The sequence below is a fragment of the Struthio camelus genome, chromosome 3 (genome assembly GCF_040807025.1).
Source record: "Struthio camelus isolate bStrCam1 chromosome 3, bStrCam1.hap1, whole genome shotgun sequence".
Lineage (NCBI taxonomy): Eukaryota > Metazoa > Chordata > Aves > Struthioniformes > Struthionidae > Struthio > Struthio camelus.
Genome location: NC_090944.1, coordinates 27,969,490 through 27,992,970, shown reverse-complemented (window position 1 = coordinate 27,992,970; position 23,481 = coordinate 27,969,490). Strand labels below are relative to the sequence as shown.

General features: G+C 37.5%; 1 protein-coding gene across 2 annotated transcripts in view; it reads left to right on the top strand.

The window, feature by feature from the left end:
- The window catches only part of TRAPPC12 (trafficking protein particle complex subunit 12), a 65,426-nt gene that overhangs the window by 3,996 nt on the left and 37,949 nt on the right, over positions 1-23,481 (top strand). For both annotated transcript variants that reach the window (XM_068937250.1, XM_009667445.2), the window contains exons 3-5: positions 3,541-3,657; positions 15,641-15,754; positions 16,616-16,754. In XM_068937250.1, coding sequence (XP_068793351.1) covers positions 3,541-3,657; positions 15,641-15,754; positions 16,616-16,754 — 370 coding nt within the window. The remainder of the gene's footprint in view (positions 1-3,540; positions 3,658-15,640; positions 15,755-16,615; positions 16,755-23,481) is intronic.

Genomic DNA, 23,481 nt, shown 5'->3' with positions numbered 1-23,481 from the left:
GTTGTTAGTTGAAAAGCGCATTTAGAGTGACCTGTCAGTGCTTCAGGGAAGGACTGAAATGTCATGACCTATATTGAAAAGCTCAGCACTGTTTTTAGCTTCTCACTCAGAAAGTGTTTGTTCATGTTAGAAGTGTGCTGTTTTGAAGTTCAGTGGATAAATACGTGAAGCAATTTAAAAAGAAAAATATTCAATGTTCTCAGTTTTGACTGGGTGCTCCTTCATATTGATCATTTCAAGCAATGTTATTTTAAAACATTCAGGGATTGTGTATATTACAGGTTATCTGTACCTGAGTTTTTTTGGGTGTGGGAACTGGTCAGGAGTATTAATTTTTGTACTCTATTATGCCTATCTCCAGCAGTTGTTGTCCACTATCATGATACCCTTCATTTCATTACAGGCCTTCATAGGTAATGTTTCCTTCTCCAAGGAAGTAGCAAGGGAGTTAACATTTCTTTTGGATTTGTTTCGTTTTACGCTCTCTGATTTCAAAATCTTCAATCTTGTTTGTTCGTGAGATAAGTAACAGCATCAGAGGTAAAAACTTTCCAGGTAATAAAACAGTAGTTGCAGTCTCGTTCCTCATGAAACTAGACAGAAAACATAAATGTGTTTCCCTTCGCCACCTGTGGGAATGTACCAACATTTAATCTCAATTACATGGAAATCTTTATCATAGCTGAAATATTTTATACAGCTCTTCTTCCTTTTTTGGGGGGTGGGGGATGTCTTTGTGGCTTTTTTTCTGTTCTCTGTGCTAACAATTTACTATCTCAGCTCTTCACTGAACATTTTCAGGCTGCCTTAGATGGATTTTTGCAAACATTCCTTTGTATGCCTACTTTTTTTTTTTTTTTATGTAGTTGCTTTTTCCTTTCACCCCTTAAATACATACAGCATGCTGTTCTGGTTACCACATATCTGAAAGGTGTAATGGAATTTTAAAAAATTAGATTAGAGGAATGGTCAGGAGTAATAACATTTGTCCCTATGAGTGGGAGTGAAATAGGAGTATTTAGCGTACAAGAAAAGAGAATGGTCTAAAATTCATAAAAGAAAGAAGGTAAACAGAGAATTGTGATTTGCTATTTTTTATTGAGTAATAAGCAAAAAATAAAAGGAATTACTGTTTTGCAGTGCATACACTGTTTTTAAGTTGTAGAGCTCATTGCCCTCAGATACACCTTTGGTTAGAAAAACAGACCAAAAAATGAGCAAGACAGATATCATGGGAGATATGTCTATCAGTGAATATTTAAAAATGATAGGCAGATACGTTCCTCTGCTCAGGTGGACCCAAAATTTTTGCCTGCTGGAAGCTGAAAAAAGGCCAGTCTGAGCTTGCCCTCTTTCTTACACTGTTTCCATAAACAACATCTCCTACTTGCTGTCAGACAGGACAGCAAACCAGACAGACCCTTATTTTGACTGTGCATGGTTATTCTCATATATTACTCTCCATTTAAAAGCAAAGATGCGAGTATATTGTCAGTGCATTTTCTAATGAGCTTTCTTTCCCCAGATGTTTGCTGTCCTACATTCTGTATGTATAAAAATGTTGATATTTTCATTAGTTTTACAGAAACAATTTCTAATGCCTCTTATTGCCACTGGGTGACTTCTGACACACAGGGGATTCCCTTGCGTACAGTAATGCATACAGTCCATACAAGACAAGTAACTGCCAACCCTGTTCTAGGTGCCATTAGCAAGCATGATGACTGAAGAGTTTGCAGACAGTAGTAGTGCGGTTCTCAACATCTGTCTGTATATGGTCCACATTTTTTCAGCAGCTACTTGACATCAAACTTCAATTTCTTGATTACCTTTTGCAAATGTACAGAAGTAATTCATGGAGCCTCAAGGATCTCAAGCCACAGGCTGAACGTCACTGAAACAGATAATCGGAGAACAGCAGGTGAAATCAAGGCACCAAGAATGCTGTATGCAGAGTTACTCGATTTATTGCTAGCAAAGATGGAAATAGAACCTGGTTTTGGACAGTCTTCCTCTTTGAAGCTCCCTGTTGTAAAATGTAGAGTTTCTCTTGTCGAATTTGAGATGTCTACATTCTAAATGTCTATCTCTAGACTAGTCTATAAATGTCCTTTTATAGGAAGTTGAGAGAAAACAGGCTTCATTTTGTTTTAAGGTTAGTGTCTAAAATATGTAAAAATGAACATCTCTACTTTCCCCATACCCTTGCTGTTTTATATTACAAAAGTCACTCTGTCCCAAACAGTTTATTTTCTACCAGACATAAATTCTTCTGTCCATTATTTATGCTTATTTAAATCATTCTGTTCTAACTTCAGTTAACAAATATATATATATATTTTTTAAGTTAACTTGTCTAGTTAGTGGAAACTTTTTTATTTATTGGCCGAAAATAGCCACATTGCATTTTGAAATGACACCTGGATAGCTTTGTTTTAATGTCAAAGTTAGATTTTATTTAAGTAATGATTGTGGTTCAATTCACAGATCAGAAACTTCTAGCAAGTCTTTTAAATGTCATCCACTATCAATCAAAAGTTTGGAGAATTACATGTGCTAAACACTTCCATCTTTTTCAGAGTTTGAAGCATCACATTGCTCATATTATACAGTCTTCTTGCATGTCTTTTTTTTTTTTTTCTTTTCATGGAATACAGTATATCCTACTTTTTGCCCAACCTCAGCCTAGGCAGAAGGATAAGGAAGGGGAAATGGAAAGGAAATGTGAAATGGAGCAGCCTCTCCTAAACATGTTGAAACATGGCTCATTTGAATCCTGTTCTGTGGTTTTGCACGTTTCATCGTATATTACTCTGTTTATAAAACTGAAAAACTCCATTTTGAAAAAGTTTTTGCTGTTCCCATCTTGCCTGACTTGAAAGCAGAATTGTTCCCTTGTTTCTGAACTATCCCAAAGATTATCCCAAAACCTCATACCCTAAGGTTAGAAGATTCTTTGTTTTGTTTTTCATTTGTAGGTTCAAGTTACTGAGCTTCTCAGATCAGCCAGTTTTTCTGATATATTCTTTCAGTTTATTCTTTTGTAATTAAGACTATTTGTTAAAAGGTTGCTGTCCACTTTTGCTTTTGATCTCAGAGTTTATTTTCTGTGTATACTTTAGGTCAGCAGATCATGTGCACTTACATCTTTGGTCAGTATATTGCACCTTTCAACATACTAATATTCTCTAGAAATACCCAGTAAAGCTTATTGTATTTTATAAGATCTTTGAAGAGTATTTTGTAAGATATTTGAAGGATAATAATACGAGAAGCAAAGAAGTCTGAATGTTTTGGTGCTAACTGAAACCTAAATGATAGAAAAAAGAATATAGCAAATAATAAGAAGCAAATATAGAAATATTCATGGAAATGCTGAAAATACATTTGTATCTATATTCATTTCACACAAAAAGCACTGGAAAACAAACATTTCTCAAGGGATAAAAAATATTTTGCTCAGCTTTAATTCAACAATTTGCTAGAATAATGTTAGAAAGTATCTTACGTTTCTTCTTTTTTTCTTCCATGAACACCAAGGGAGATGCAGTGAAAGATTTAATGCTTCGCTTCTTGGGGGAACAAGCTGCAGTGAAGAGACAAGTTTTAAATGCCAACTCTGTAGAACAGTCATTTGTAGGCTTGAAACAGCTAATTGTAAGTAAGAATGCACTTAATCTTCATAATTCAATATATATTAAATACCATGCTTCCTTCAAGATAATTGGGAGCTAATGGCTGTGAGAAGGAAATAAAAAATATATATCTGTCTATTCATGATTCTGTGTAAATAGTTTCAAAGTAGATTTTTAATAGCTTTTTTTGCTTGCTTATGTATTCATGTTTTACTGTAGTATTTTACTGAAGGTAAGACATATTGCCTCTTCTGCTAAGCAAAGCGATGTGATAAATTCAGCTGTTTTAATTTTTTTTTAATTTCAGAGCAGGAAAACTAAACTTATTTTCATTTCTTTTTTCATTCCTTCACTTCAGAAAGATTAAATAAAATACATCAAAAATGAAAGCTTCATCTTCTGTTTCTTAAAACCATTTCCTAAATGTAAATATCTGTAACCTGCAAATAGTTGAATCTACTACCCCTATGAACCTTCCTTGTTCTTTCAGCCACTGTTTCTATGTAAATCTTGTTATCCTTTGGTTTCTAAGCCTTACTTAGTCTTTTGAAATGCTTCTTTTGTTTTTGAAAAAAACAGATGAAAAATTAATATGATAAAAAACACCTAAGTGTAAGTGATCACAGAATGGCCAAGGTTCGAAGGGACCTCGGAAGATCGTCTAGTCCAACCCCTCTGCTCAAGCAGAGCACAGAGCATATTTCCCAGGATCATGTCCAGACGGGCTTTGAATATCTCCAGGGAAGGAGACTCCACTACCCCTCTGGGCATCCTGCTCCAAGGCTCTGTCACCCTCACAGCGAAGAAGTTTTTCCTCATGTTCAGATGGAACTGCCTGTATTTATGCCTCTTGTCCTGTTGCTGGGCACCACTCAAAAGAGTCGGGCCCCATCCTCTTGACACCCTACCTTCAGATACTTGGCCATGTTGATGAGATGGCCTCTCAATCTTCTCTTCTCCAGGCTCAACAGGCGCAGCTCTCTCAGCCTTTCTTCAGAGGAGAGATGCTCCAGTCCCCTCATCCTCTTTGCAGCCCTCCGCTGGACTCTCTCCAGTAGCGCCCTGTCTCTCTTGGACTGGGGAGCCCGAAACTGGACCCAGTACTCCAGGGGAGGCCTCCCCAGGGCTGAGGAGAGGGGCAGGATCACCCCCCTCCACCTGCTGGCAACACTCTGCCTCATGCACCCCAGGAGACCATTGGCCTTCTTGGCCACCAGGGCACACGGCTGGCTCATACTTAACTCGTTGTCCACCAGCACTCCCAGGTCCTTCTCGGCAGAGCTGCTCTCCAGCAGGTCAACCCCCAGCCTGTACTGCTGCATGGGGTTATTCCTCCCCAGGTGCAGGACCTTGCACTTGCCTTTGTGGAACTTCAGGAGGTTCCTCTCGGCCCAGCTCTCCAGCCTGTCCAGGTCCCTCTGAAAGGCAGCACAGTCTTCTGGTGTGTCAGCCACTCCCCCCAGTTTAGTCTCATCAGCAGACTTGCTGAGGGTGCACTCTGTGCCTTCATGCAGGTGATGGATGAATACCTTGAACAAGACTGGACCCAGGACGGACCCCTGGGGCACACCCCTAGCTACAGGCCTCCCACTAGACTCTGCTTCACTGACCACAACCCTCTGAGCTCTGCCATCCAGCCAGTTGTCCATCCACCTCACCGTCCGCTCATGTAGCCCGCACTTCCTGAGCTTGCCTAGGAGGATGGGATGGGAGACAGTGTTGCTGAAGCCCTGCCGAAGTCCGGGGAGACAACATCCACTGCTCTCCCCTCATCTACCCAGCCAGTCATTCCAGCAGAGAAGGCCGTCACATTGGTCCAGCATGATTTGCCCTTTGGTGAATCCGTGCTGACTCCTCCTGATCACCTTCTTGTCCTCCATGTGCTTAGGGATGACCTCCAGGATGAGCTGCTCCATCACCCTTCCAGGGATGGTAGGGAACTACAGGCTGATCAGGCCTGTAGTTCCCTGGCTCCTCCTTCTTGCCCCTCTTTTGGAAGACTGCAGCGACACTGGCTTTCTTCCAGTCCTCAGGCACCTCTCCTGATCTCCAGGACCTTTCCAAGATGATGGAGAGTGGCCACGCAATGACATCTGCCAGCTCTCTCAGCCCTCGTAGGTGCATCCCATGACGGCCCATGGATTTGTGGATGTCAGGTTTGCCTGAACAATCTCTAACCCGATCCTCCTCAACCAAGGGAAAGTCTTCCTTTCTCCAGATTTTCTCTGTGGTCTCCAGGGTCCAGGATTCCTGAAGGCCAGTCTTACCAGAAAAAAATGAGGCAAAGGCAGCATTCAGCAACTCTACCTTCTCTGTATCCTTCGTTACCAGGGCACCCGCCCCATTCAGCAGTGGGCCCACATTTCCCATAGTCTTCCTTTTGTCACCCATGTATTTATAGGAACCCTTCTTGTTGTCCTTGACATCCCTTGCCAGATTTCACTCCAAACGGGCCTTAGCCTTCCTTGTCGCTTTCCTACAGACTCTGACAACATTCCTATATTCCTCCCAAGTGGCCTGTCCCCTTTTCCACATTCTGTGTACTTCCTTCTTCTGTTGGAGTTTTGCCAGGAGTTCCTGGCTCATCCCTGCAGGTCCCCTGCCCCCTTTGCTCAACTTCTTCCTCAGAGGGATGCACCGATCTTGAGCCTGGAGGAAGTGATGCTTGATTATTAACCAGCTTTCTTGGACCCCTCTTCCTTCCAGGGCCCCACCCCATGAGATTCCCCTAAGTAGGTCCCCCTGAAGAGGCCAAAGTTAGCTCTCCTCAAGTCCAGGGTTGCAATCCTACTCATTGCCCTGCTCCCTCCTCGTAGGATCCTGAACTCCACCATCTCCTGGTCACTGCAGCCAAGGCTGTCCCCAACCTTCCCATCTCCAACTAGACCTTCTTTGTTCGTTAGTACAAGGTCTAGCATTGCACCTCTCCTCGTTGGCGTCTCCACCACCTGGGTCAAGAAATTATCCTCAATGCTCTGCAGGAACCTCTTTGACTGTTTGTGCCTAGCTGTGCTGTCTTGCCAACAGATGTCAGGGTGGTTGAAGTCTCCCACGAGAACCAGGGCCTGTGATCGTGAGGCTACTTCCAGCTGCCTGTAGAAGGCCTCATTGATGACTTCCTCCTGGTCAGGTGGCCTGTAGTAGACCCCCACAACAGTGTCACCCATGTTACCCTGCCCTTTAATCCTTACCCATAGGCTCTCAACTTGCTCTTCATCCACCCCGAGGCAGAGCTCCACACATTCTAGTTGCTCCCTCACATAAAGAGCAACTCCACCACCTCGCCTTCCTGGCCTGTCTTGACTAAAAAGCACGTAGCCATCCATGACAGCATCCCAGTCATGTGATCTATCCCACTGTTAGGACAGTCTATATTTAGTAATTTAAAAAAAAGAAAAGATTTTTTAATTTACGTGTATTAAATTGCATGTAAAGCTCCAGAATGGACTTCTCCTGTTAAGAAAACTCTAGCTGGTCTCCTCGAGTATTGTGAAAGGTGGTCAGAGGAAATTTTTGAAACTAAAGCTTAAAAAACAGCTTTTGATCTCCATTATGAAGATACATATTTTTCTATCCTTGTCTCAATGTTTATCTTAACAGGAGAGTTAGTAAAAATACCCAAAACCCTATTATAAAAAGCCTACCCCCTCTGAGCATGTGTAGGAAAAGCCCTTTTCCAACTTTTCCTTTTCCCTTCTAGGGAAATAATTTTACTATATGGGAAAACCAAATCTTTTCCTTCTGGGCCTTCATGTAAAAGGTCATTCTGTGCTGCAGACCTTATACCTTAAACACAGTGCTGTCACTCATACTGTTTTAGCTTTGAGAGCTTCTTAAGCTCCAGAAGAGCACTGCTCTGAATTTCAGCACCAAAGCAGAGAAGACAGGATCTGCTACCTTCTGCTACCAATCTGCTACCTTCAGATTTTTTGCTGCTGTGGCAGATTTCTTTTAAAACTTGTCTTATTACAGGATATTTTTGGTAAAATTGCAGCCATTCAAGTCAAGATCTTTTTCAGTTTTCAGAGCTTCCCACCATTTGCTGATAGTTATTCCTGAGTACGCAGTATAACTCTTCCTCAGTTTTGTTTATACAGCTCTGTTTCTTTTTCTAATAAAAATAACAGGGTTTTTTTTTGCTTTTTTTTTCCTGAAATACTTAATATAGAAAATTAATTTCTGATTAGCATCAGTTTGAAAGCTAAAAGTATTTCAAATCATCTTAGAAACATAACAGTTCCATGCAAGATAACATTAATGAAAAAGCTGTGTGCTGTTTATATATACAATAGGCTGGAATAATGTATAAAATATACTGTGTTACCAACCACCAGTATTACTTTCTTTGTGAGTAAATTCTGGACTGAATATGTGAAGGGCCACTTTCAGAGAATATTCTAATTAAAATGTAGAGCAAGAATTCAGATACTGCTGAACATTAGAAATTTTACCATGCACTTCCCATAAAGCTCAGATTATGCCTCAGCTGTTTGTTTGGTATCCATATGAATTGCACATCAGCATAAGAATTAATGAGATCATTTCAGTCATTCAGTCCCTTGCAGCAATGAGCAACCATGTAAAGGAGGACTAGTTCAAAGGGGTCCGCAAAATAAATGCGTACAATTAGGATGGATTTCAGCTTCAGACTGCTACCTAAATTTGCATGTTTACATGTGGGCTGATGTCTGAACAGTTAGTATAGTCAAGAGAGATCTAACCTATACAGTTATTGCAGACATCTAAATTTAGGCTGTGTAAATCTGGGATCCCACCTATTAATTCCAAGATCTATAACATGCTGTGGGAAGAGACCATTGGCAGCTGCAACCAAAAGAGAATGTTAGGTTCTGTTAGGAAGAAATTTGTTAGGTTAAAATTCCTGAATGGCCTTGAGTGAACTCCATCCACCTTGTTATAGATGGGAAGGCAAAAAGAAAAGTAAAATGGCTCTGTGCCTGTCTGCCCCAGAGGAAAATGCTTCATTTGTGTTTGGTTACTATTTTAATCCTGTGTGGATAGAAAAAATGCACTAAACAGGTGATTTCAAGATTTTTAGTGTCCGCCGACTGTGTCCAGCATCTCATACCTTGCTAGTACTAGCTGTATAGAGATCATGCTTTAAAAAAAAAAAAAAGAGAGAGAGAGAAAAGAAAAGTTGTAAATCAAGTGAGATATTTTTCTTGATCCCTGTCAAAATTTAGCAATTCTATCCCTAATCCCTGTCAACTCAGCTGAAGCTTTGAAGTATGGTGTTACCTCAGTGCAATGTAACAATTACAAAAAACGCCACCAAAGAGGAGTAAAGACCTCTCCTTGCAAGGGTTATTGATATCCCAAATCTTCGTACCGCAGGCTTTCATCTGCAGCTCTAGAGCTCTTCTGTTCCACCATACAGTCACTTCTCTTAGGTTATTCAGCTGTTTTAGCAAATTTACATGTTATTCTGTGCTGTAGACCATCTTATGCCTTAAACACAGTGCTGTCACTGTTACTGTTTTAGCTTTCCTACTTTCAAAGGCTATGCCAGAACTTCATTCCTTTAGTAGCTAATTAATGTAAGTCTAATGAATTCTCTTTCCAAACCTTTTTCTAATCAAGGATAGATCTATTTACAACAATGTAAAGCTTTTGATCTTATGTTATTTTTTAAACAATTTTCTCTTCTTGATGTTTGCTTTCTCTTCCCTGCTACTCTGTATCGATAGATAGCAGTGATATTTCCACCTCTTAAATTTTATTTTTAAAGGCTAAAATAACTTCACTCAGTTTTCTCATAATAAATACATTTTCTTAATCATCCTCATAGCTCTTCTCTGAATCTCCCCCAGTTGAAGTTAACATATTTTTATTATCACTGTGTAGAACTGAACACAGTATTTAAAATGTTGTCTTGCCGTTGTATTGTACAAAGGCCATTTAAACACTGAAAGATTCATACCATACCCAAAGGAGTCCTAGGAGCACATTAATTTGTTGAAAGGTTGCATCTTATTAGCAGCCCATACTGTTGTCAGAATTTTCTTTATTTCTGTTGTTTCTTTCAGTCAACTTGCAGCAAAAGTTCTTAGTCCCGGTGGGAATGACTTTACATATTAACAGTCATGTTTTACATTTTCAGTTAGTCTGGCATACAAAATATCTGATCCCTGGTTAGTGATGTGGTCCTACTATATATTGACAATATTTTCTCGATTACATCTGCACATGCAGATATCAACTTCATTCACCAGGATCACAAAAGAGTATCTGAAATTGGATTGATGCCAGAGTACATCCTTGTGTAGTAACTTCTCACTTTCCTTTTAACAGTTCAAAAAAAACACATTCAGTCTTACAAATTAGCGGATAATTCTGTGGGTAGGATGAAATTAGCACTTGCAAAGCAAAGAATGTTGGAGACTAAAGTCCTTTCATTGGGATCATAGCACAAACTGTATCAGCAGAAGCTTCTTCAGGTATAATTAGTTGTCAAAAAACAAATGACACCAAGAAGTTAGTAAGCAGACCTTCGTAAGGTGCCCATTTTCTGATAAGACCACTAACAGGAGGACCATTTCAAAGACAGGGGACTGTTCACCGGGAACTGAACTCAGATTGTTAAACTTGGCTAATACAACAGTTTTTACCGCATGGAGTTCGATCCTGCTTGGTTTAAGTGAGATTTGTATCGGTAGCCCAAAGACGGATACATCTGTGTACTGCTGTTGGTTTATTGAACAATTGCATTTTCACATTTTGAATTTCAGCTATGGAATGAATAACAGTCAATTGGAAATGTGTTAGTGGCACAGTATTGTTGGGGCAGTTCTACTCTTGAACTGTTTTACAACCACTTTGAGGCTTGAAGTACTGTAGAAGCACTGTAGCAGTCCAGCAGTGTGATTCTCTAAATCTATGTAGCTATCATTGTAGTGATAACTTTTAAATAAAAAGAGTTACACGTCTGGCTGTTTATGTAAGTCAACTGAAGACAGAAAATCTTGAAGTTTTGGTTTTCAAAATGCTCTTATTCTAGTACAGGAACATGCATTTGCCTCTGTAGTGAATAGATGTAAATAATAGCCTGTCTTCACAACATGACTTTCTTTTATAGCGGCAAATAAAAATTATGCTTAGAAGATATAAGCAGCAGTTATGTTAGTTCCTATTACTCCATAGATTAGATTAACTGTTCACCTTCATTTGAACAAATAGTACAGTATTTCTTATTACAGACCTTTCTGATATGTTGAATTGCAAGGTGTTTACAATCACAGGAAATTTAAATTTTTGATATTTGCCATGCCTAAAAAAGACTACTATATCATACCATTATAAATATGCAGTGATGACTGTAAGCATGCAATAATTTCTTCAAATTATTGGACTAGGAAAGGGTTACTAACTACATTTTCCTAGCTAATGTGAAAGTGCTCTACCAGTGTAATTTACAGCGGAGAAGAATGCCATAGCTAGTGGAGGAGGACATTTTAATCACTTTAATGGTGTTGCATGTGGAGTTAATGACTCCCTTTGAGTCTCTTTTCAAAAAAAACCATATAGTATTACTGATGCATATGATTAATGTTGTGCTCTTACCTGTGTTGTCAAATATAACAAACTTGGATACAGTAGTTTGGCATGCATATTTACTTTAACAAGTTAGAAGTTGGAGACAAAAGTAGCAGAAACAGTAATCGGGGGGCTTTTGGGAAGAGGTTGCATTTCTACACTAAAAAGCACTAATTTATTGGGTAAAATTTGGGTGACTTGGCTGAAAATTGTTTTCCTGAGAGGCCGAGTAATATTATAAATTCTCTTCATGTGTCAAGTGTCAAGTCAGTTTTCACTGAACAAACTTATTACAGACATCCAATCTGCAAGCTTCTTTCACAGTTGTACCAATCATCCCATCTCTTCCACTTGGCTTTTTTGCTGATCAATAAAATTCCACCTGACTATTAGTCTTACTTATTGCATCACCTGAATTTCGCTGCCCTCATTCAGAAAAACAATTTACAGTATTGAGTACAAAGAAGAAATACAAGGGGTTGTTCAGTCATATGCTCTCTAATCTTTATTCAACCATAATTCAAAAATCAAGCAAAATTGACCTGCACAGGGAGACTTTTTAGGGACAGTCACATGTGAGATGGTGGTATTCAGCTACTCAGTTGGTAGTATTTTTACTAGTCTTAATCACTGAATACATTCGTAGTGGAATACCCTTTCAGGCATTGGGAAAACTCTGATAATTAACGTTCTTACGACACTTTTTTAAAAAAGGAAGAAACATTAAAAATATTTTTCTCTTCAGACTACAGTTTTGGCTTGTACTGGGTCTTTTACTTAACTGGGAATTTTGTTTCTGTTTCTAAAAAATATAAAATTATAACATTTTCAATGCTATTCTCACATTTAGACTATTGTGATATTCTAACTTTAGCTGGTGAGGTTATTTTCTTCCCTGCGTCCCTTTCCCTTCATCACTCTGTGTGAAAAATAGGCTTACTGAAGGCACTAGGATATATGGACTGCCTCAGTTACTTTTAACTTTGACCAGATAGAACAGAAGCATCACCAGATCTTTGGATGTGGATTTATCAAAATTTATCACTTATATTTTTGTCTCTATTTCAGACAGTTTTTAGGGTATTTCATGGTTTTTAGTAAAGGAGGATCGTCATAGCAGTGTTCAGGTTCTTATTTTGGAAGTGTTGGAACGTAAGTCAGAACTGGAGAGTTGATCCGCTTGCACTGTCATCTTTCCCCTTTTAAAAGTGGAAGTTGTTGTTCGGTTACCTTGGAGGTGAGATCAAAAGAAGCAGTAAGAAATTAAATATACCATGTTTCTTCCAAAAAAGGCGTATCAGATTTGTACCTCATATATGCTCTTATTTAAAAAAACAACAAAAAAAAAGAGCTCTGTGGCGCAGAGCCTGCCTGTTGTTCTTAACAGGGTTAAAATAAAACCTTCAAAATGCCAGCACTGTTGTCTACCGTTTTGATTTAAATTTAGAATCATTGTATTCAAATCTTAAATTGCTTAAGTACTTGTTCCTTAAAGTTCAATGAAAAAGTATAAAGTGATTGGGCTGGTTCTGTCTCTGTTAAAGAAAAATAAATCCTTATAATATGAAACCTGCTTTCCTGGGCTATACTGTTTCCCCTCTGTATGTAAACCTCTCCCAGGACCTCTTCTGTTTTTGTGAGGAACAGAGGTGAGACATTTGATTTTTCCAGAAAACTACCTTGACTACACAATTAAATCCGGAATAAGAAGACTTAAGAGTTCTGATTCTCACTTACAGGCTTTCATCAATGATATTAAATCCTTTAAGAACTGTGACTGGAAATTTCCTACCGCTACAACTAAGAAGTTTGCAATGAGTATTGTGATCACGTTGTCTATGGGCTGGTTAATCTGCTAGTATCTCCTCTATTTGTCCTAGGTTTGCTATGTGCACCGCAGTCAGAAGTTTACCATGCAGAGAAGGATGTTCAGATTTTGCTTAAAGGCAATATCTCCATCTTCCCATTTAAAAGATAAACTCTGACTTCATAAAGTCAGACTTGATATGGGAGTATCAGTTGCACTGAAAATACTTCTGAAAGCTATAAAGGAAACAATGTATTTACTGAAATGTTTATACATATATATAAATTCTTTGGACCCCAGCTCAAGTTTAATATCTGGACTACTAGTGTGAACAAAGTACAGAAATCATTCAAGCTGGTTGCTTTCATTGAAAGAATTAAAGGATAGCAGCACCATATTTTTTGTGAAAGAAAGATTAGCTAATGTCATGAAAGGAAATAGGTTATTTTCTACCAGGCTGATACTATGTTAGTGAAGTATTTGGCATCATTTTCTAGGTACCAGTATTAACTCTTGGAGAAAATGTTTTCACATGATTCCACACAGTGCTGGAGGACCATGTCATGATTATCATAGAATATATATCCTTTTGGTAATACAACTGGAGCAGTAATATTCATGTTTGCTTTGAGGGACTGTTATGACTTACAGGCAACATTCATCCATATCATTTTCAGGAACAAGGAAAGGCTGTAGAACAGAGGAGACGAACAAGTGACAGAACCTGCAGCATTTTGAGGCCTGGTCCAAGTAACTGCAAAAGGATTTCTGGTAGAGTCGCAGCTCCGGCAACTATAATTCTTGTTCAAGTTTCCAGAGACAGTAATGTGTCCTGTTAATTTCCAATTAAGCTATACTACTTAAGCTTCCACAAAGATCTATGGTCCGTGACCATCAGAGAGCTCTACTTTTGAAATCGTGAGGAATATTATGTTTCATTTTCCAGCAAGGACAACTTCTACTATGGTTGTCAGAGCTGCTTCTCCTCCTGGCTGTCTTCTGCTATAAATAAAAAATAGTCCTTTGTCCATATCCAAAATAGTTCCTTAAAGCAGTAGCACCTAAGATTGCCCATAAATGTTCCATTATTATTTCTGGACTCTCACTCTCATTTGGGAAGCAAAGTTAAGCTGTGTTACAGTCTAAATCTGCTTCTGTTCTGAGAATAATAGCAAACTAATTTGTCTCTATGGAAAAGGAAAAAAGTACAGGTAATCTGTCTCCATGCCTTTCTGCTTTTCTAAGTAGGTAAAAATTTATGTTGAAGGATGTTATAAATACATATCAATTCTTGCTCTTCCATAAGATATCATAAGAAAAAGCTACTGTGCTCCTTCACATCCATGCTGTCAGTCAACTTCTGCATTTCCAGCAGAATTCAAATTTTTATCTGGAATTTGACAATGCAGAGGAAGGAGATGAAGTCATCAGTGCACTGTGACCTCTCTTTATAGTTGTCCTTGGAACAACTAGAGCTGCAAAATGGGGGCCAGGGAGTACAAAAACTCTTCAGTTGTTACCAGTAGTTTTTCTAAGGTATTGACTGCACTGTTAACGTGTTTTCCAAACTGTAAATGTTAGAGATAATCTTGTAGGTTGCCAGTTACAAGTGCGTATCCAAATTTGGGAAGCACTGAAATCAGTATGTTCTATTCCTTTGAATTTTATCAGACAGCATGCCAGTTTTCTGTTACACTTGGTCATTATTTTTGCTGCATTTAACATGCTCTGTTTGAAAGAAATGGTGACTTACTCTTCTGTAATGAGATGTATTGGTTTTATAAGGAGCTACTGGATGCATGTCTCTTGAAAAAGTGTTTTATGTAACAGAACCATAAGATGGTTTAAAACCTGTGAAGCAATAGTATTTTATAAGGTTTTTTTTTTGTGTTAGCTATGTACAAGGCCGCATTGGTGTAAACAAGGTAGAAGCATTAATATGACAGTGTGACAATACAGTGTGCCTTGTCTAACCAGGCAAGATTTTGTTGTATGAATGAAAAAATATATTTAAGATTATTGTGAAGTTAGCTTTGCAGTGAAAATTCAGATGATTGTATTTTGAAGATGAAACTGTTTTCGTCTTTCTGTTTTTATTGTTGTTTTATGCATTGCATTATTTCTTGTCCTCTGTTATTAATAATAATCACAATATTTCTATGTTCTGGGAGATAAAATAAGCTACCCTAGGGGTTATAGTCTGAAATACTGAAGTCAGTGGGGCAGGAATAGGCCTTAAATACTTTATAATAGTAGAGTAACTTGAATACAGTAATTGAAATATGGCTGGCAATTTTTTTTCTTTTTGAGATAATATTTTGAATATTATTAATATATTGAATAGTATGAATATTTTGAAAATTATTAGCAAGTATTGTGTAGCTTTAAGTTCAGAAACTCATAGGGTGGTGTGTATTCTTTTATTTTAGCGATCTGATATTCTTAAACTGTATCTCATGCTTGACTTCCCTCTTTACCTAATTACACGTGCAGCTTTGACAAACAACATTCTGCTTCTCACCGGCCAGATTTCCTGACCTTGTCATTATTACTGATGGGTAGGTGTAGCTGCTTTAGGCTAAATAAGCAGCTGTGCATCTTAGGGGCTTTGTGTTTTTGCTACTTACTCTTTTCTTTTTCCCAGAACAGTAAAAACTGGAGGGCAGCAGTTGACCTGTGTGGACGACTTCTAACTGCCCACGGTCAAGGCTATGGAAAAAGTGGACTACCTACTAACCATACAACAGATTCTTTGCAGGTGTGTTCAAAACTACACCCTCACACCCCTTTTCCAGAAATATTCACAGCAGCGTTCTTTTGAACCTGATCAAACTATTTCCAAATAGTTGCCTAAAAATTAAGCTTATTAATGTGTTGTAGCAAGTCACTTTTTCTGTTTGCTTGTATGTCTTCATACAAGCAAAACATTTTTAAAAAGTATAACTATCTTAGTTGCGTGTTTTTAAAGTTAGACTAGTAAAAAGAAGTATGCTTTGCTTATCCTACAAGGCTCACTCTGCTGACATTCATGGACTCTGTATAGATTACGAAGTCTGTAGTAAGATTTCAAATGTTAAAAATATATTTCATGACGATATGAAAATAAAAACCCAAATTAATGAAGGTTCATGAAACTTGACAAGAGTTCTACTTTATGGAATGTGAACAGATGACAAGTCACAGTGCTGGCCCTGGTAACTATCAAGATCATGGAAATTCACCAAAATAATAACAGATGTTAAAAAATGCATAAAATTGGGAAAAAAAATAAAACTTAAAGTGTTAAGTCTTACATGCTACCTAAATCAATTTAAAGAGAGATGATCTAATTTTGAAGCAGGCTAATTTAGTTTGTAACCTTCATCTTCAAAAATGTAGTACCTTTACAAGCAACTAAACATCAGTCCTCTGGGTTTTGTTATTTTAATGGCCTTAGGAAAAATATTGTGTGAGGAAGCATGTAAGCATAAGGGATTGTCATTAGAAAGTATCATAGAAACTCTTTACTCAACTTTATCAGAAGTATTTAGAAAATCGAAATTTTATTTGGATGTGCCTTGTGATTGAAGCTAATAACAGATCTTGCCTTTTGCTTTTTTTATATGTATTAATTATCTAGCTGTGGTTTGTGAGACTGGCACTACTGGTAAAATTGAATCTCTTCCAAAATGCAGAAATGGAGTTTGAACCATTTGGAAATTTAGACCAGCCTGATCTTTATTATGAATATTACCCTCATGTATACCCTGGACGAAAAGGTAAGATGCTAGTTTTATAAAGTGCTTTCTGCCATGAATATGTATTTTTATTCTTCATTATATAAATAATAGCTTTTTTTATTTTAAGATATTGATGAACTTTTGCTTTTTTTTCCTGTAAGAAAATGATTACCTACTATGTTAAAGTATTGTTTACATTATGGAGGTACCAATGAGGGGAAAACTACTCCATCATAGTACAGATGGGCAGTGTATTTCGTGATGCTGATAAAGCATTGATTTGAGTGAGGAATGTTTATTAGTAATTAAATGTTATAGTTGAGTTTTAGCACATTTAAATTAAAAAAGTAATGGTTCATTTCAGCCAGAAGCTGATTGTTAAAGACAATGAGAGAGTTTGTAGAAACAGAATCTGTAAGCTTTTCTTGTTAAATTTATTCAGGTACTACCAATAGGCTAAATTTACAAGAGGGAAGAAGATGTATTTGAAGAAAATTAATGAGGGGAAAGAAAAACAAAAACTTTTGATGCAAAGAATAAGCCAAATGTCAGTACTTCAAGAAAGTTGTGAGCAACTACAAATGCCTCAATGGACAGCAGAAATAATGATCCTAGACGCTCTCCTTTTTCCACCTACCAATTTTCACAGAACATTTGATACCTTAATATCTTTAAAATCTTTTGACAGATTTGGTTGAAATTGGTTAGCAGGTTCAAAAGTTATCAGAGGAGACAAATACCAAATTCATATGATTTCATTTGCTTAGAAAACCAAACTAATAACCTATTCAGTATATATCTGCACTATGTAAGAAGCTGTTTATCTTTTAAAAGTGTAAAATACTAAATACAACATGTATTGAAAAAGTCTACTTCTCTTAAGCTCCAGATTGCTCTTCAGAAAATGTTAGTATCTGTTAAGAAAAGCAGTTTGTCCATTGACAGAAAAATGTTGTTCACTGTGTGAAATAGTGCTTCTATGAAAGCAGAACAAATGTGATCTGGTTTCTTATGGATTTACGTATTTTGATTGGATACTCCCTTTATCTAATAGTGTGATATTTTACTGAGGTTTTTCTGTATTTAGCGTACTAAACATTCTAGTCAGTGTGAATTTTCGGGTATCTAATGAAGATTTAGCTTATTCTGTAGCTTTCCACACAGTGGGATGAAAAGAGGATGAATCTTCTTCTGTCCAATAGCTGATTTTTTTCCCACAAAATTGTAGGAAATTATTTTGAAATTAATATCTCTTGAGCTTTCTCTATGTATCATTGGTCCATAGATTCAAAAGTTATTAATAGAGGAGGGACAGATTCACACTCACATGTCCATGCATACAGTGAGATAGTGCAGGTCTTATTTTCTTAGGTTTCCTGACTTCTAAGCTTAAAAGAAAAAGAGCTAATTTGAGAATAAATATTTTCCTTAATAAAAAAATTAGTTAAATATTATATTATTTGCATATTAATTAGAACTAAATAAAATTTAAGTTTACTATCTATACCTTTGTTGAAGAGGGAAAAAAAATATCACCAACCACAATTATTTACTGTACCTGTAGATTATTCAAATAGTTCCAGTACTTCAGGAGTCTAGATATGAAATATTGCTATTACTATTTTAAGAGCAATTTCTCTCCTATTCTATGTCATTTTATAGATCTATTTTTTCTAAATCTGCATATTTTCCTGTGATGCAAATACATTGTTGAATGATCTTAATATTTTTTGGCTTTCTCAAAAAAAGTCTCATTCATGAGGCAGTTGAAATAAGCAGGGCCATTTGAACCATCTGAAAAAAATCAGTCAATTTTATGTAAGATATTAATAGTCTTAATGGGTGAAGCTAGAAAAATGGCATCACAGATTTTGAGGTTGCTAAGGAAGGGTGGAAGCGAGAAAATTCAGGATCTTTCACAGACGATTGTTTCATCCGTTCTGTGATATTAAGATCAGTTTTAGCCCAGCAAGACCATTTGGACTTCCAATTTGGACAAGTAAATCTGACCAAGCGAGTCAGAATCTTTCAGACAATCACGAGCAAGAATTTTCTTTCCTGTCTTGAGTATATTCAGCCCACTGAGAGAGCTGTGTTGCTTTTAAGAGTGAGAGAATTTTTGGTCATCAGATTGGACATCTTTTAGGATTGAGCTAAATTCTGGCAGCTTTGTACGTGATGCAGTGTTGCACAGAAGAAGCAGCCTTCCCCAGGGCATGTGAATATCTGTCACAGCAGCAGTCTTACTCTTTCTTCCCTAGCTTGACTAGGGGAGTTCCTGGGATCTGTTCCTTCTCTTCCAGTTGTTGACTTAAAGTGAATTCTCACCCCTTTTCTCTACACTTCAAATTTTCTGACTTACCAACATTTTAATGCTTTATAAATACTGTCTTTTTTTGTCCTTAGTCCTTTGGATGCTAGCAGAAGAGATTATATTTTCACATCTTTTAGTACTAAAAATAAGTCATTTAACCTACAAAGAGAATTCGTGCAGTCCATTTTAATGTTTGAGGCACTTCAGTCCTCAAGGAAACTCAGCCACAACATATACAGAGAGCTGTTATGCATAGTGTGGCCAACTGTTGCAAGCACTCTTCGTGTGGCTGACTGTGGAAACCTTAAGTGCTTCTGTCATCCCTCTGAACCCTAGATCCAAACCGTCTTTCTTTGCAGCTACCAGCCAACAGCAGCAGCTCTTTCACACAAATTATAACGACATCTATGGTAAAAAGGTGAGCACTAGGAAGAAGTTATGTCTCGTGATTACATATTGGAGCTATCAAAGCTATTAAGTTGAAGAGAATATGACCTCCTGCTTCACTTGATATTTAACAGTTGAGCATACAAAACTAGACCGTAACCTGATCATCTGTAAGAAAAATAAGAAAGAAGTTGGATGGAGCTGACCTGCCAGTTGCATCTGTTTAGTATGAGTACAGTGTGATTAAGGCGTGGGAACAACTATCTAACCTTCCTCTGTAGCTTTGAAGAGAGAGAGAGAGATGCTATCTCCAGGGTCATGAGAAAGAGCAAAAAATTCCCACTCTGGCTAGAATTAAACTACACCGCATTGGGTTATGGATAAAGGAATTTAGTATACATGCATCATTAACCAGCTAATTTAAATAATAAAGTAGATATAAATCATTCATATATTTTGGTTGAAATGTATTAATATAAATCCACAATATACTGCTGTTTGGTAATTTTACATATCATTTTGTAGTGTAACAAGCATAAAAGGAAGATTCTTATTTCATCATCTTAATTTTGATTGATGGTATATAAATGAAATAAGCACTTAAAATTCATTTTAAGAAATGAGAATATAGATACAAATAAGGTACAGATTAATTGCAATAAATTTAATATTATACATAATTTCTTTATATTCAAAATACTCATAATAACAAATGTAATAAATTAGAAACTTTCATTTTTCTGTTATTGAGCTAAGGAAATCTTATATCCCTGAGCTTCGTATCCCTCATCCATTCATCTCTGAGAAACATACCTCAAAGAGTTTACGTTCCAGGTAAATGCAGGAGGGATGGAAGATGTTTTTCCATCAATTTAACCTATTATGGCCAATAGGGTCATTTTAATTTTCCTCTGAATTTCTCCTAGGACTCTTCTCTTTCCCTTTTGGCAATGCTACTAACTTATCTTTTGTCCTGACATTTCATTTGGCATTTGCAGCCAGGCTGTGCATGGATCCCCTTGCTATTTGCTTCATTGCTCTTCTAAGTGCTAATCTTTCAGAAACAGTGATTTAAACCTTCCTTTCCTGATGTCTACAGTCATTTCCTTCTGTCATCTCCATTATCTGTAAGTGTGCCCCATCTGGGGGTGGGAGGAAGATCTGCTACCATGTATTAGCCAATGAAATTAGTTAAGTCAGTCTTTGATCCTTCCTGCTTAATATGGAACACAGATTAAATCAGCTTTATTTCCTAGGAAAGTTTTACAATTTTTCAGTTATGGATTTAATCCTTCTAAATTCCATTTTCTGTGTTCCCAGTTTATTTGTTATGCTTTCTTTTAGCTACATAGCCTTTTTGTCCATCGCTGTGTCTATCCTCGTTAACTCATTTGACAATTTGAGAATATATATATATACATATATATATGTATATCTAAATTTCCTGCTGTTCTTGTGGATTGCATCTGTAGCATCGTTTGAATTAGAGTGCCCATTTTACAGCAGCTAATAGGCAGCAGTGGCTCATCCCTCATGGAGGGATCAGCCCTGCTGTAGCCATGAGGATGGTAGCCAGTCTTACTAGCAGGAGTATTGCCTTTGAATAGCCCTTCTGGACAGGAGTTCTAAGCTGAGCAAAGGAAGAACTGCAGTTTGACCTGTATGGTCATCTGTTTTGCTGGCTGACTACGCAAGTACTTGCATGAAAGTATTTTGAAGACCATTAAAAAATTGAAGATACTTGTTTGGAGTCAGCACAGTAGAAGTTTTTCTCGATGGTAACCAATTGAGGGGAAAAGTTACTGTTGCTCATTTTTGTGCAGCATGCTTAAATCACTTTTGTGAATCCAGGTCAAAAAGTAGAAGTTCTTTTGGATGTCGGATGTTTTCAAAAGTTGTTCTCCATTTTTGGCTTGATTGTTGGAGCAGAGACAGGAACAGCAGACAGGGACTTGCATGAGATCCTTCATTACTAGGCTGTTCTGAAGTCCTTCCTCCTCCCCCCCCCCCCCCCCCCCAGTTTTGAATAACTGATTTTTTCCATAAGAAAAAACATTTCATAAATTCCTTTTTTTTCCTCGCATCTCTGCTAATTCATCTCTTTCTCTGGTTCCTTTTCTTAATATTTTTTTCCTATAGTAGTGTCTTTTCTGGATAATATAATCACTTTCCTTAAATCTTCACTGACATTTATAAAAGAGTATTTTCTTTTTAACTTCTAATGGATGCACTCGGGCTTAGCTGCAAGTAATGTTTACATTTATGAAAACAAATCTAATACTCTATCCAACTATGGAAGATAACATAACAATGTTTTTAGTTAAAAAAAGAACATTTTTTACTTTGGTTCAGAAACAACCAGTTATTTCAAACAGTTATATCATTTTTCTTTGTTTAAAAAAAAAATTCAGCTTTCTTTGAAATTTTTATATTCGTTAGGGCTTTTGAATTTTTGCTATTTTTGACTTTGTAAATCTTAAAAAGGAAGTGCAGCTTGTTTTACTGTAATATTCATTTTGGATCTGTTTCCAAATGTTATTTGGGTAGAAGGAAATGTGTATGTTTCTAAGAGAGAATATCTGGAACATCAGCAACAGATATAGAGTGAATGGCATCAAGCTTTCAGAATAAAAATAGTCTACAGAAAATTTGCCTTCGAACAAAGTCTTCTCTCATACACAACATCAGAGACATTGAAACATATCACATATGTCATAGGATGGAGAAAGAGCAAATGATGTCATTTGCAAGCTTTTGACAGGATATCTAATGAAAATCATCACTGTTCTACACAGATTCGGTAGTGTGTACACACATCTTCATTTCTAGATATCATCTTCTGCAGAGAGAAGCAGAAAACTGTTTCTGTATGCTTTTTTTGTTTTAAAATAGATTGATACTTCGGTCTGGAACTACATACCAGATTGCTTCCTGCATATCTCTCTTATGCTCTTTGGGGTATACAAGGCTGATTTTTTGTCTTAGTTCTCATGACTCATGCTTCTGAGGATTTTCATAGTGTTTTGTCTTTTTTTATGCAGTTTGTCCCACTTTTACTTGTATTGTTTGTTTCTACATTTCTCATGATACTTTGTAAACCTCTCATATGATAGATAAGGTAGCCTAAGATATCCTCTCCATTGCTGATGCCTGTGTGTTTCTGAAAAGAGCGAGAGCCAAGAATTAAAATGGAACATTAAAATGCTATTTCATTCTTTTATGAGATATTGTTTCTGGTTAATAGACCAGAAAGTTACAGAAAAGTTAATGCTACCCAAATTAGGGTTCTAAAAGCTACAGTAATTGAGAATGATTTATTTTGAATTAAGAAGAACGAACTGTGTACAAGGGAGAACAGAGCTTTTATTCCCTAGATCAGAGTCCTGTATGTATAGTTCAGGAGCTTCAGGAGAGCTAACTTTGGCCTCTTCAGGAACCTGCTTGGAAGAATCCCATGGGATAGGGCCCTGGAAGGAAGAAGAGTCCAAGAAAGCTGGTTACTATTCAAGGAGATCACATCCTCCAGACTCAAGAAGGGTGCATCCCTCTGAGGAAGAAGTTGAGCAAAGGGGGCAGGGGACCTGCAGGGATGAGCCAGGAACTCCTGGCAAAACTCCAACAGAAGAAGGAAGTACACAGAATGTGGAAAAGGGGACAGGCCACTTGGGAGGAATATAGGAATGTTGTCAGAGTCTGTAGGAAAGCGACAAGGAAGGCTAAGGCCCGTTTGGAGTGAAATCTGGCAAGGGATGTCAAGGACAACAAGAAGGGTTCCTATAAATACATGGGTGACAAAAGGAAGACTATGGGAAATGTGGGCCCACTGCTGAATGGGGCGGGTGCCCTGGTAACGAAGGATACAGAGAAGGTAGAGTTGCTGAATGCTGCCTTTGCCTCATTTTTTTCTGGTAAGACTGGCCTTCAGGAATCCTGGACCCTGGAGACCACAGAGAAAATCTGGAGAAAGGAAGACTTTCCCTTGGTTGAGGAGGATCGGGTTAGAGATTGTTCAGGCAAACCTGACATCCACAAATCCATGGGCCGTCATGGGATGCACCTACGAGG